The sequence below is a fragment of the Moschus berezovskii genome, chromosome 13 (genome assembly GCF_049115385.1).
Source record: "Moschus berezovskii isolate FMDL1 chromosome 13, NW_MosBer_1.0, whole genome shotgun sequence".
Lineage (NCBI taxonomy): Eukaryota > Metazoa > Chordata > Mammalia > Artiodactyla > Moschidae > Moschus > Moschus berezovskii.
The window spans coordinates 15820378-15835859 of record NC_142472.1 but is presented as its reverse complement, the minus strand read 5'-3'; the positions used below and the strand labels follow the sequence as shown (position 1 = coordinate 15835859).

The window sequence follows — 15482 nt, the reverse complement described above, 5'->3', positions numbered from 1 at the left end:
TAGACATGATGGAAGTCCATAATCAATTGATTTTAAGTAGGGACAAAGCCTCCCTGAAATAAAAAGAAATTCTGCTTGTAGAGAACAGTATCAGCTCCTGCCCAAGGGTTCCAGTCTGTCCTTTGTAACAGGCGACCCTGAGGATTTTGGACTTGCCCAGTCAAGTCAGATTGTGGAATATTATCTGTTTTTATATTGTAGATTCAGTTCATTGGTATGTCGTTTAATATTCCAAGACAGTTTGGTTTGCAGTTTTTCTTTCTTTTAATGTCTTTATCTGGTTTTTATGTCATGATAATGCTGGACCCTGGAAAAGTACTGGGAAAAGTTTGGTAAAACTTTTCTGCACAGTGTTTTTGTGAAGCCCTCTGGATTTACAGTCTTTGAGAAAGTTAAAAATTATGTATTCAGGGAATTCCCTGGTAGTCCAGTGGTCATGACTTGGTGCTTTCACTGCTGTGGGCCTGGGTTTGATTGCTGGTAGGAAAACTAAGATCCCACAAGCTGCACATATGACCAAAACAATAAAATAAAGTAAAATAAAAAAAGGATTCAAATTCTTAAGTCAATATGCAGTTATTATGATTTTCTATATCATTGTTAGTTTTATATGTCATTGTTTAAGACATTTGTCCTTTACATCAAAATTTAAAAGTTTATCTGCACAATGTTTATTATATTCTGTTTGTTACTTATGGTATCTTTTGTATTAAAATGAAAGCTAAAGTGTTAGTCCCTCAGTCATGTCTGACTCTTGGTGACCCCATGGACTGTAACCTGTCAGGCTCCTCTGTCCATGGGATTCTCCAGGCAAGAATACTAGTATAGGTTGCCGTTTCCTCTTCCAGGAGATCCTCCCAACCCAGGGATCAAATGTGGATCTCCCCTATTGCAAGCAGATTCTTTACCCTCTGAGCCACTAGGGAAGCCCAATCTTTTCTGTTATCTTCTTTTTTTTCTTAATTTATTTTATTGGAGGCAAATTACCTTACATTATTATATTGGTTGGTTTTGCCATACATTGACATGAATCCGCCCCGGGTGTACGTGTGTTCCCCTTCTTGAACCCCCCTCCCACCTCCCTCTTCCCCATATCCTCCCTCCATGTCATCCCCGTGCACCAGCCCCAAGCATCCTGTATCATGCGTTGAACCTGGACTGGTCATCTTCTTTAATTCATGTGAATTGTACATTTTCTCTCTCTTTTTTTTTTCCTTTTGCATTCTGTGGTGATTTCAAAGACCCACACTTTGTGTTTGTTGATTTTTCTCCTTAGAAGGTAGTTTTCTTTTTCATTCAGGTCTTGTGTCATTTAGTTGCTCAATTGTGCCTGACTTTTCGTGACCTCATGGACTGCAGCACGCCAGACTTGCCTGTCCTTCAGTATCTCCCAGAGTTTGTTCAAACTCGTGTTCATTGAGTTGGTGATGCCATACAACCATCTCATCCTCAGTCCCTTCCTTCTCCTCCTGCCCTCAATCTTTCCCAGCATCAGGGTCTTTTCCAATGAGTCAGCGCTTCAAGTCAGGTGGCCAAAGTATTGGAACTTCAGCATCCAATCTTTCCAGTGAATAATCATCATTGATTTTCTTTGGGATTGACTGGTTTGATTGCCTTGCTGTCCCACGGACTCTCAAGAGTCTATTTTTTTTCCTTATTTTCTTTCTTCTACATACTTTAATATGCTGTTTTTTTTCTTTTATTTATAAGATGGATTTCAAAACCCTTGATTTTAGCTTTTTTAAAGACATTTTTCTTTTTGAAAAATTATTTTAATTTTATTGGAATATGGTTGATTTACAATGTTGTGTTTGTTTCAGATGTACAGTGGAGTATTCAGTTATATATGTATATACATTCTTTTTTAGATTCTTTTCTCATATAGGTTATCACAGAATGTTGAGTAGGTTTCCCTGTGATATACTTTTATAGTTCTCTTCTTTTTAAGGTGTACCTTGTTAAATTATAAAAGGACTCCAGACTTAAATTTTGTAATAATGTTGAACCCTACCAAAAGTGGAATGGAAACTATTGATCAGTGAGATACACTAAACATGAAGGAAGAAATACACCATGTTTCCCTAAAGCTTCCTATTGTGCTGGTTAGCAAACTGTCAACCAAACCCCACCATTCACTCTTCAGTGGAGTTAGCTATGACTCTGAGTTGGGAGTGAATTGAAGGATACCCAGGTCTCAGAGCTATGTGGTTGTGAAAAGACCCAAGGCAGTCAAATGAGGGATGCAGAATGTGATTAATGTATCCCAAGCAAAGGCCAGGTTTAGAAAAGCTTAGTCTTAGGGTTTGTACGTGGGTGTGTACGCCTGTTAGTCACTCAGTTGTGTCCGAATCTTTGTAATCTCATGTACTGTAAACTGCCAGCCTCCTCTGTCCATGCAATTCTCCAGGCAAGAATAATGGAGTGGTGTGCTGTTCTCTTTTCTAGGGGATCTTCCCAACCCAGGGATTTTCTCTGAATTTTTCTGAATTGTGAAAAATCACCATTCTCTCTCAAGTGAAAGATTTCATCTAATAATTTTTTTATTTGTTTATGTGGATTCATAGACTTTGGATAGAATTTCCCAAATGGTGTAGTCCAAATGGGAAATATATAAAAATAACGATTCTCCTTATCTGAGGAGTATCAGGACTTGGGTCCCTTGCTTCTGGGTCAGTATGCTTCTTTCTGTATACCCATCACTGTCTCTGTTCCATAGTGGGACAGAGGTGCAGAAGCACTGGCTGTGGTGCTGTGGTTCATTGGATGGACCAGGAATCCAACCAGTGGGGGGAATTGTGTGTGTAGCTTGTATTAGGCTTTTTGGAATTCCTGGGAATGTAGGAGAAAGAAATGAGGTTGGCTTCAAGGAAAGGATTTATTGTGTGTTTATTGTGCACTAGGATCTTTTGTTTACTTCTTCAGATGTTGAGTTTTTGTTTAGATACTATTTTCATCTTCCACAAACTTCTATAAAGGATTTGAGATGGTTGGCAATAAAAGATTCACAAATGTATATACATACAAAAGTAAAAGTGCTCAGTCATGTCCAACTCTTTGGGACCCCATGGACTGTAGCCTGCCAGGCTCCTTTGTCCGTGGAATTTTCCAGGAAGGAATATTGGAGTGGGTTGCCCGTCCCTTCTCCAGGGGATCTTCCAAACCCAGGGATCAAACCTGGGTCTCCTACATTACAGGCAGATTCTTTACCATCTGAGCCACTTGGGAAACCAATATGGTGTGTGTGTGTCTAATAAAGCTGCTAGAGACATCCTCTTTGAATTGCTTTAGAATTTAGGGCCATGAAATCTGAACCTAACTCCAGAGCTTCTGAGAGCATTAGTAATGGGTCTTCAGTGGGTACCTAAGGAAAAAGCATTGGCACAGCTTCTATGGAGCCCTTCATTTTGATCTTACCTCTGCTTCCCAGGTTACCTGCCGGGCTGGGTTAGTCATAAAAGGCCCTCACCTGGAGTGGTTTAGTTGCTCAGTCTTGTCTGACTCTTTTTGACCCCATAGACTCTAGCCTCCCAGGTGCCTCTGTTCAAGGGATGTTCCAGGCAAGAATACCGGAGTGGATTGCCATTTCCTTCTCCAGGGGAACCTCCTGACCCAGGGATCAAACCCGGGTCTCCTGCATAGCAGTCAGATTCTTTAATGACTGATCCACCAGGGAAGCCACCTGGGGAGACCCAGATTATTGAAATGGATGAACGTTGTCCATCAAATGATGCAAGTCTGCTAAAAACCAGTAATTTGGATTTTTTTTTAATAATTGACACTTTATGTGTAGTTTTTTGGTTTTTTTTGACAAACAACAATGGCAAGCCAAGTGACCTAAAGGCTAGACATAGAAGGAGCTGGAAGGACACCTCCCTATGAACATGAAGGTTGTAGCCTGGTAGGATGCACAGTCAAGCCAGTGGCTGTAAGAAATTGTTTACTGTAGGTCTAATAGGAGGGAGGTCAGACAGCCCTATTTTTCTCCACTTAATGTTTAGCATTTATTCCTTCAGAACTCCATCCTCTTCACTCTGAGTTTTCTTTTGATACCACGGCAAAGACGGGGAGAAACAGGAAAAGCACATGGGTCTCCATCCAGATCATGCAGTTTGGTTTCCAAAGGCTCCTGGCCACAGAGTCACAGTTCTAGCTGTTTGTTCCTCCTGCCTGCAGCTGTGGCTCTGGGATTCCCTGGGTACAAATTGCTCCTCTCTTTCTCCAGGATAAGCATTACCTTCCTGGGAAACTTTAGGTCAACCACTTACCCTCCCAACTTCATTATTTCTTTTCTGTAAAGAATAGCCGGTGTTAACTCAGACAAGCATCTCAACCTTCCCATCCCAGCTCCTTTTTGGTCAAAATTTCCATCAACTGTGATTACTGCCTGCAAGTCATTCATGCCGTTCTTTCTATTTTCTAAACAAGCCTATAAAATCAGTCATGAGTCTTAGAATTGCCTAAAAATATTCAGGTATTCTTCCCTGTGTTTCCCCAACACCCTATGCAGATCACCATGGATTTGTGTCCATCTGCGATCATAAACTTCAGAGGCCTTGGCCCAGACTGGGTGAATCTGCTAGTCCCTACCACCTCGCCTGACTTTCTAAACAGGCAGACACTAAATGTTGATTGCATTCTTATTCCCTGATACTGTCCTCCAGGGTATCATACTTTTCCTGATAAAGATGGATGCTTAAATCAGCATCAACCAATGATTTCATTTTCTATTCTACCTGCTGTCTTTTTTAGACCAAGATCATTTCCCAGGAGAGAATCATCTCAGGAGATAATGTGGTGATTAAGAGAATGTTAATGGAACTCAGCACAGAGCCTTACACACAGTACACACATTGTAAATGGAATCTGGTGTTGTTATAATAGTTAACCTTTGGAATGGGCATTTTAAATACTTAGTATAGTGATAGAAAGATGGCTGTAAGTGGGGGGCAAGCTTAAACATGTCATAATGGCTCATGACATGGGCTTCCCAGATCCGTGACTTAGGCTTTGCAGTTTCCATCAAGTTGCTTTTCCTCTCCCTATGCCTCACTGTCTCCATTTGTAAAATTAGATAATACTGTTACTAGAAATGTTACCCTGAATTTGTAATTAACCACTTCTTTATCCCTACATGGGTAGCTGAGACATCTGGATTCCTCATCTGTGATGCCTGCTCACTCATCTCCCTAGTAACACCTGCTGAGTCCTGCAAGTTTGAGATGCAGCTCCTACTCTCAGAGCCTCAAAGAGTCTCATCTGTTAAAAATAGTCGTGCCTGCCTCAAAGGGCTCCTGAGTGTGTCACAAGAGCTGATACCTAGAAAGTTCTTATCAGAGTGTTTGGTGCATGCAATAAACATCATGAGGACCACCTATAATTGTATTTCTTTGGAAGGGAAAGCATTCCCTGCTGTTTCAACACGTTTCAAGGAAAGGAGTTTATTCCTAACAAATCAATAAAGTTTATCTTTGAAAAGTATCCTTGACAGGAAGGCCTCTGGATTTTCGCTATTTCAGACATTTCTACTTGTGATTGGTCTGGTGGGCGTGATGGTGGCTGCGGTTCCTTGGACTGCTATTCCTGTGATTCCCCTTGGCATCATTTTCTTTTTTCTTCGGCGATATTTCTTAGAGACGTCACGAGATGTGAAACGCCTGGAATGTACAAGTGAGTACCAGGGCACTCAGGCTGGGATGGCAGTGCAGGCTGTTTTCCATTTATACTGCAATTAACCAGACCCCTGAAATTCTGTAGACGCTCTTGTGGAATTTCTCACTGTTAACATTAGGTGATTGAAAGTTATGGCTCCTGAGAGCAGGTTTGGCCCTTAAGGAAAATGGAGCTGGTGGTGGGTCAGCTGCCCTTTGCATTTTAGCCCAAGGAGCACGGATGTGAGCCCCGAGGACAGGGACTGTTTCTGTCTTCTTCACAACATACTTCCCTACACAGAGTATCCACTCTATTAATACTGTTCTTAAAAATATCTCATCATGTTGAAACTAATGTAGAAGGAAAATAGAGAATTTTTCTCCTCCTAAGGTACCAGAAATGACAAGGAAAGGGAAAGAGACCTCAGGAAATATATGTCAGAAGTAATATATTTGAAAATACATTCTTTCACGTGTTCTTATAAGTTGCGATTGTTAAATATATTGAGATGATGTGTGTTAGTCACTCAGTCATGTCCTACTCTTTGCGACTACATGGACTGTAGCCCACCAGACTCTTCTGTCCATGGAGTTCCCCAGGCAAGAATACTGGAGTGGGTAGCCATTCCCTTCTCCAGAGGATCTTCCTGACCCAGGGATTGAACCCAAGTCTCGTGCATTGTTGGTGGATTCTTTAATGTCTGAGCCACCAGGGAAGCCCTATTGAAAAGATAAACCCTGTTATTTTCAGGTTTGCTTTTTGTCATTGCCAGGATTCGGGGTGACACCACAGTTTGTGTACCCCTCTCCCAAAGCTATTCATAGAAATGATGCTGAAAGTAATTCCCTAGGAGGACACAGGAGGGGGATCTGTTCAGTATGCATTTAGTTGATTGTCCATTCAACTTCCTAGTTTTAGAATAATGGGGAACAGGGACATCCCTGGTTGTCCTGTGGGTAAGACTCTGTGCTTCCACTGTGGGGGTCACCACTTCAGTCCCTGGTTGAGGAACTAGATCCTGCAAGGTGCAGCAAAAAACAGAACAATGCGGAACACATTTTATGATTAATTAGTCTATTCTACAGGTAATCACAGATGATGAAATAATCAAGTTTCTCTTATTAATACGTGCATTTCATCAATATTAAAATAAAAATAAGAAAAATAGATTGTTATATATTTTTTAACATTTATAAAAACAATAGCCAAAAAGTAAGGAAAGAATATGTTGTATCAGAGACCTCAATCATGAATAATTATTGCAAATTAATACCAACTTAACTTTCTAGAAACCAAGCCAGGAACAGATGCATATTGAGTTTCATGCTTCTCTGTATCTACTAAGTGGAAAAAAAAACTCTCAGTTCATCCAGTCAAAGGAGTTTTTTTATTGTGGCATTTGTATGTTTTGTTTTTAATAATAAACACTTGAGGTACTTATCTTTATTTGCAAAAAGGATAGGGATCATCAGTTTCATAAAAGCTGTAGAAGACATTTTCACTCATCAAGAGAAGCAGCTAACCTCCTATAAGGTCGAGTTTGGCGAGGTGTTTGGATGGATGGGGGGCAATAGAGTCCAGGTGTGTGTGATGTTCTACCTGTATTACTCAGTAGGATGGTAGGACCTGGGGAAGCAGAAAAGAAAGTGATGAGCACAATCCAGTCTTCAGTGTAGACAAGGCTTCAGACATTTTATGGTTTGAGGCCACTCATGAAATGGAGTCATTCAGTAATCTTGTTGCAAAGCAGGTCTCTGGTACATTGATAACTAAATGACTATAGTGTATACCTGAAACTGGCACAGTATTGTAAATCAACTATGCTTCAATATGTTTTTAGAAATTGTGAACAATTTCCACCTGGTGAGATGCCTGAAGAATTTGGAGGGAGGCGTGTTTGAGAGGATCTTGATGAAAGAACAAGAATTACTTTATATAAATCTAGCTGTGATTTGAATTTGATCAAAGATAGTTTCAAGGAGAATCTTTCATTCCCAGGTCATTAAAGTGAAGCATGGTGTGAGCAGGAGTTTAGGGTCACATGGAGGATTCCCTTTGGGCAGGACATATGACCACAGAGCCCAGGAAGCAGTGGTTTCCCCGCCTCCAGCCTCCTTGACTTTCTTTGTCGTGTGTCTGTCTCTGCTCCCCCAGCTCGGAGCCCAGTGTTTTCCCACTTAGCATCTTCTCTCCGGGGACTCTGGACCATCCGGGCATACAAAGCTGAACAGAAGTTTCAGAAACTGTTCGACTCACACCAGGACTTGCACTCAGGTCTGTAAGTTTCCGGAGAGGATTTCTAAGGACGGGATGTGCTGCCTTCTGAGGCTGACTCCCTCTTGGGTGGTCTTGCTGGCCAGCATCTCTTTCTGTGTCACTCCTCATCCCCCTCTGCACACCCGCCTCCCCCAGCCCTTCCTTCCAGCATCCCTCTGTGCTCCCCTCTTCCCATCAGCCCCTGCTTTTCTCCCCTGACTGGCTCGCATTGTCCTTGCATCACTGTGCCCTGTGGACTTCTGTCTCTTTAGGGCAAGAGTCAGCAAACTTTCTTTTCTGTGAAGATCCAAATAGAAAGTGTTGCAGGCTTTGTGTGCTAAACTGTGTCTGTTGCAACTACTCAGCTTCGCTGTTGTGGCACAAAGACGGGCAAAGATAATTCATCAGCGAATGGCGGTTTCTGTATCCCAGTGAAACTTCATTTTCAGAACCAGGTGATGGCTGTTCTCATCCTCCAGGCTGCAGCTTGCTGACTTGTTTCAGAGCGTGGAGGGTGGCAGATGTGATTGAGGAAATAATTTCCTGATTTGCCACCCACTTGATTATGTTTTTATCAGTGAAGTTTTTTTCCCTAGGTAGAAAATTCAGAATTTCCTCTAAGTCTATAAAATCCAAGCCAAACTTTCCAATAATTGTTGTATTTTGAAGATAAAAATGGCATTTTGAAAGTCACATGCAGATCCTGTTAACTGATGGCCATATAGACACTGTCTCCTAAGAATAAACACTGCAGGGCCCTGTAGTGAGGGCAGAAGGTGCTGGAAACAGTGTGAGCTGTGCTGTCTGCTGTCAGAGAGCTGGGAGCAGTCGGCCCTGTGAGAGGATGATCTTCACACTGAGGCCCAGCACTGCAGGAAATGCACCGATGAGGCGATTTTCCATCTTCCTTCTTGTGATCGTGTTTCTGTTGATAACCTGTGGGTTGACGTTTTCAAAGCATGCTTCCAGGACTGATTCCTGTGTGTCCCATACGCCGTCTTGTGTTTGAACCTAGTTTTCTGGAATCTTCAGGTTCCTTGGGTGTGTAACTTTGCTGTCCTACCCATATAAAATCTTCTGTAGCTCAACTGAGAATATGCTCTCCCTCATGAGAAGCAGCTAACATGGTTTTTCTGTTTATGTATTGCACTTACTATGGTTCACAAATGCAGAGGCTTGGTTCCTGCTTTTGACGACGTCCCGATGGCTCGCTGTGTGTCTGGATGTCACCTGTGCCATCTTTGTCACTGTTGTTGCCTTTGGGGCCCTGATCCTGGTAGAATGTAAGTACAGGTGTGGATATTTGTGGTTGTTTACAGTTTATAGCTTTGTTTGTAGTTATTAAACTCTTGTCATCTTGTCTAATATATACACTCTTTGGTTCTAATGAATTGTATTAAAGTGTCTGCAGTATGTGACTCCGCAGTGTGGTCCATGTGAAGTCATTTGTGTCTTGATGAGAATTTTTATCTTTTTTTCCATTTACTTATTTATTTACAGTAGGTCCTTGTTGAGGCCATTAAAAAAAATTGATTGGTGTGTGGTTGATTTACAATGTGTTAGCGTCAGGTGTATAGCCAAATGAATCTGTTGTACATATATCCACTTTTTTAAAGATTCTTTTTGCATGCCCATGAACATTGGGGTGCGTGTATTTTTTTAATGATTTCCATTTTGATTAATACTTCAAATGAAGTCTTTTAGAAAAGAATTTCTGTTTTTGACTTTTGGAATCCTCAGGAGCAAAACTAGGTATGAACATGCCTGTTCCAGCAGACCTGTGATGCCTTGGGCCCCTGCTTTGGCTCGCTCAGGCCGTTCTTTCATTTTTATTTTAATTTTTATTGGAGTATAGTTCGTTTACACTGTTGTCTTAGTTACCAATGTATCTCAAAGTCAATTTGCTATACGTATACACATATCCACTCTTTTTTGGTTCTTTCCCATGTGGGTCATTGCCGAGTTCTCTGTACAGTAGTTTCTTATTAGTTATCTATTTTAATATTTTATATATAGTAGTTTGCATGTATCAATCCCAGTCTTCCAAGCCATCCCTCCCCTCCCTTATCCCCTGATAACTGTGAGTTTATTTTCTACACCTGTTACTCTATATCTCTTTTGTAGACAAGTTCGTCTGTAGCCTTTTGTTATATTCCATATATAAGCAATATCATTCTGTTTTTCCCTGTCTGACTTACTTCACTCAGTATGAATATCTCTAGGTCCAGCCGTGTTACTGCAAATGGCACTATTTATTTTGCCTTTTGTTATGGCTGGGTAATATTCCATTGTATGTATGATAGCACATCTTCCTTATCCATTGCTCTGTTGGTGGACATTTAGGTTGCTTGCATGTCCTGGCTATTGTGAATAGTGCTGCAGTGAACGTAAGGGTAGATGTATCTTTTGGAGTTCTGGTTTTCTCTGCATATATGCCCAGGAGTGGGATTGCTGGGTCATACGGTAGCTCTATTTTTAGTGTTTAAAGGAACTTCCATATAGTTCTCTGAAGTGGCTCTACCAGTTTACATTCCCACCAACAGTTTACATTCCCTTTTCTCCATACCTCTCCAGTATTTATTGTTTGTAGATTTTTTGATGATGGTCATTCTGACTGGTGTGAGGTGAAACCTCACTGTAGTCTTTTGGTTTTGTTTTTTTGCTTTTCTTTTTTCACTGTAGATTTGATACGCATTCTCTAATAATTAGAGATGTCGACCATCTTTTCATGTGCTTTTTGGCCATCTGTATGTCTTCTTTGGAGAATGTCTCTTAGTCTTCTGCCCATTTTTTTAATTTTGTTGTTTATTTATTGTTTGATATTGAAGTGCATGAACTGTTTGTATATTTGGGAGAGTAATCCCTTGTAAGTCACTATGTTTGCAAATATTTCCCCCCATTTTTCAAGTTGTCTTTGGTATTTTTTATGGTTTTCTTTGCTGTGCAAAAGTTTTTAAGATTAATTGGGTCCCATTGGTTTATGTTTTATTTTCTTTTCATTGCTCCTCCTAAGGTGGGTAAAAAAAACCTTGCTGCAATTTATGTCAGAGAGAGTTCTCCCTATGTTTTCATCTAAAAGTTTTGTAGTGTCTGGTCTTACATTTATGTCTGTAATCCATTTTGAGTTTATTTTTGTGGATGGTGTTAGGGAAAGTTCTAATTTTATTCTTTTACATGTAGCTGTCCAGTTCTCCCAGCACCACTTATTGAAGAGACTGTCGTTTTTCCATTGTGCACTCTTGCTTCCTTTGTCATAGGTGATCATAGGCGCATGGGTTTATCTCTGGGCTTTCTGTCCTGTTCTGTTGATCTGTATGTCTGATTTTGGTGCCACTTTCCATTACTGTAGCTTTGTAGTATAGTCTGAACATAGAGCATGATTCCTCCTAGCTTCATTTTTCTTCTTTGTTTTTCTCAAGATTACATTGGCTATTCATGGTATTTTGTGTTTCCCTACAAAATGTAAACTTTTTTGTTCTAATTCTGTGAAAAATGCCATTGGTAATTTGATAGGGATTACATTGAATCTATAGATTGCTTTAAGTAGTTTGTTTACAGTAGGTCATAATGGAGATCTTTTCTTTCTTTATCTTTCTTTGAATGGTTTGAGATCTATTTAACTGTAGCAAGATGACCTTCTGAACATCCCAGCTAGTGTCTTATAGTTGGATAGAGGGAACCAAGTTTACTATTAAGCTTTCTGTACAACTTAGGTTTTAGGTTTTAGCTTTAGGGCTACTTGGATCTCTTGGTTGTAGGGGTCTGGTGTACTGATGTGAGAAAGAGTGTAGCAAAAACAGTATCCTCACTGCTGCGTGGGTCCCAGATGAGCAGTTGTTGGAATGTGTGGCATGAATTCACCATCCCTTACTTTTCCATAGCAATAACCCTGAATCACAGTCTTTAATAATGCAAAAATGAGAGTAATATTTTAGATCTAAAAGCACTGCTTTGTTTTGCAAAACCCATTGCCTTGTTTTTGTGATTTCAACTGCAGCTACATTGGACATAGAAAGTGAAATTACATAATGATAATAGAAGCATATGGACAAAAATCTGAACAATGACATCCTCACCTATATTACACTGTCAAGGATGCCTCAATCCAGGTGGGATTAATATGATAAAGGACAAAAATGGAAAGGACCTAAGAGAAGTAGAAGGGATTAGGATGAGTTGGCAAGAATATACAGAAGAACTGTACAAAAAAGATCTTAATGACCTGGATGGCCATGATGGTGTGGTCACTCACCTAAGCCAGACATCCTGGACTGTGAGGTCAAGTGGGCCTTAACTTCAAAGCATTATACGAACAAAGCTAGTGAAGGTAATGGAATTCCAGCTGAGCAATTTAAAAGCCTAAAAGATGATTCTGTTGAAGTGCTGCACTCAATATACCAGCAAATTTGGAAAACTCAACAGTCGCCATGGGATTGGAAAAGGTCAGTTTTCATTCTAGTCCCAAAGAAAGGCAATGGCAAAGAATGTTCAAACTATCATGCAACTGCACTCATTCTGCATGCTAGTAAGTTTATACTCAAATCCCTTCAAACAAGATTTCAACAGTACATGAACCAGGAAATTCCAGCTGTACAAGCTGGGTTTACAAAAGGCAGAGGAACCAGAGATCAAATTGCCAATATTCACTGGATCATAGAGAAAGCAAGGGAATTCCAGAAAAGCATCTGCTTCAATGACTATGTGAAATACTTTGACTGTGTAGATCACAACAAACTGTGGAAAATTCTGAAAGAGATAGGAATACCAGACCATCTTATCTGTCTCCTGAGAACTTGTGTGCAGGTCAAGAAGAAACAGAACTGGATGTAGAACAATGGGCTGGTTCCAAATTGGAAAAGGAGAATGACAAGGCTGTATATTGTCACTATGTTTATTTAACTTATATGCAGAATACATCATGCAAAATGCTGGGCTGGATGAAGCTTAAGCTGGAATCAGGATTTCTGGGAGAGGTATCAATAACCTCAGATATGCAGATGATACCACTCTAATGACTAAAAGTGAAGAGCCTCTTGATGAAAGTGAAAGAGCAGAGTGAAAAAGCTGGCTTAAAACTCAGCATTCAAAAAACTAAGATCATGATATCTGGTCCCGTCTGGGGAAAACTTGAAAGCAGTGACAGATTTAATTTTGGGGGGGTTCCTAAAATCACTTCAAACTGTGACTGCAGCCATGAATGAAAAGATGTTTGCTTCTTGGAAGGAAAGCTATAACAAATCTGGACAAAATATTACAAAGCAGAGACGTCATTTTGCCAGCAAAGGTCCATATCGTGAAAGCTATATTTTTTCCAGTAGTCACATAAGAGTTGTCAATGGATGTTAAGAGTTGGGCCATTGAAAAGGCGGAGAGCCAAAGAATTAGTGTTTTCAAGCTGTGGTGTTGGAGAAGACTCTCAAGAGTCCTTTGGGCTGTAAGGAGATCAAATCAGTCAATCTGAAAGGAAATCAGCCCTGAATATTCACTGGAAGGACTGATGCTGAAGCTAAAGCTCCAATACTTTGACCAGCTGATGTGAAGAGCTGACTCAGAGAAGACCCTGATGCTGGGAAAGATTGAAGGCAGGAGAAGAAGGGGGTGGCAGAGGATGAGGTGGTTGGATGGCATCACTAACTCAATGGACATGAGTTTGAGCAAACTCCAGGAGATAACAAAGGACAGGGAAGCATGGTATGCTTCTGTCCATGGAGACACAGAGTCAGACATGACTTAGGGACTAAACAACTTTGTTCAATTTAGTTCAGTTCAGTCGCTCAGTCGTGTCTGACTCTTTGCAACCCCATCCATGAACCACAGCATGCCAGGCCTCCCTGTCCATCACCAACTCCTGGAGTTTACTCAAACTCATGTCCATTGAGTCGGTGATGCCATCCAGCCATCTCATCCTCTGTCGTCTAACAACTTTGTTAGTTCTTTCTAAATTCATAATATTAAAAAAAATTTTACTTATTTATTTGTCTGTACTGGGTCCTAGTTGGGGCATGAAGTTTCTTCAGTCTTAGTTGAAACAGGTAGGACTTTAGTTGCAGCATAAGAACTCTTAGTCGTGGCATGTGGAGTCTAGTTCCCTGACCAGGGATTGAACCAGGGCTCCTGCTTTGGGACCTCAAAGTCTTAGCTATTGGACCACCAGGGAAGTCCCTCATAGTGTTTTTGTTTTTTTTTTACTTTATTATTGTCTCATACAACAGAAGTATTATGAGTAAAACTATCATTACATGCAAATGATTTAAATATTATAAAGGAATATTCTCACACTATATATAAAATACATAACTAAAAAAGATCTCCTGTATAGCACAGGGAACTCTGTTTAATACTCTGTAATGACATATGTGGGAAAGTAATTTTAAAGAGCAGATTACTTATATGTCTGGCGAATTCACTTTACTGTACACCTGAAACTAACACAGTTTTGTAAATCAACTATACTGCAGTAAAAATCATAAAGATAGCGGCGTCTTCTTTGTAGAGTGACAGAAGCTCCTGTGTGAGGTTGAGAAGTAGACTGACTTTATCCTTCCTCTTCCTCATTTAGCTTTGGACGCTGGGCATGTTGGCCTGGTGCTGTCACTCACCATCACACTTACCAGGATGCTCCAGTGGTGCGTCAGGCAAAGTGCGGAAGTTGAGAACATGGTGATGTTTATTTTTCTGTTCTTAGTCTTTTCAGTCTCCTTGCTATTATTTGACACAGAAGCAATTCTTATGTAAAATATAAAGCTGTTATTTTTTACATCATTTTACAAAGTTTTTTTACATTCTCTTCCATCTTCTTAAGGGCTTCCCTGGTGGCTCAGATGGTAAAGAATCTGACTACAACACAGGAGCCACAAGAGATTCAGGCTCGATCCCTGGGTTGGGAAGATCCCCTGCAAAAGGGAATGGCTACTCCAGTATTCTTGCCTGGAGAATCCCCATGAGCAGAGGAGCCTGGCGGGCTACAGTCCATGCAGTTGCAAAGAGTCGGGCATGACAGAGCAACTTTCACTTTCACTTTCCATGTGCTTAAAGGTAATATAAAATACAATATATACATATTTTTCCAAGTCATGTGTATGCCATGTCAGAAGGTTTTGTATTCATCACAAACTGTCTTCAAATACAATAAATGTCTCTGTAGGAGGGAGGTTGTGAAATTCTGGAGACAATATAAGCTAATTTCTTAGCAGCTTGTTTGTATTTGTTTCTTAATGGGTAATTCCTCATTTTTGGTAAAAGAAAATAATCCAATATTTTGAGGTTTATTTAATTACTATATTCCTCCACCTATCCCCCATTTTATCATTTATTTTTGTGTGAGTTGAACAACGAATTTGCTGATGGCCCTTCTTCCTGGAGGATAGGCTCTCTCTCAGAATGTGCTCTTTAAGGTGTGGAGTCATGGTTGTTTAGAAGACCTTAATCGATGTGTATATTATACACTTTTGAATTTTTGTACCTTCTCCTAAAGGGAGAAAAGCAATAAAAATGAAGTTTTTCCATTTCTTTCTTCTAACAGAGTAGAAGTAGTGAAAATCTCTCAGTCGTGTCTAGCTCTTTTCGACTCCATGGAC

The 15482-nt window shown here is 40.3% G+C and overlaps 1 protein-coding gene across 1 annotated transcript in view; it reads left to right on the top strand.

Moving 5' to 3' along the window:
• Positions 1–15482, top strand: part of LOC148775811 (ATP-binding cassette sub-family C member 4-like) — a 148804-nt gene that overhangs the window by 82903 nt on the left and 50419 nt on the right. Inside the window, exons 21-24 of the mRNA XM_088842650.1 lie at positions 5517–5667; positions 7804–7923; positions 9078–9188; positions 14465–14565. Coding sequence (XP_088698776.1) covers positions 5517–5667; positions 7804–7923; positions 9078–9188; positions 14465–14565 — 483 coding nt within the window. The remainder of the gene's footprint in view (positions 1–5516; positions 5668–7803; positions 7924–9077; positions 9189–14464; positions 14566–15482) is intronic.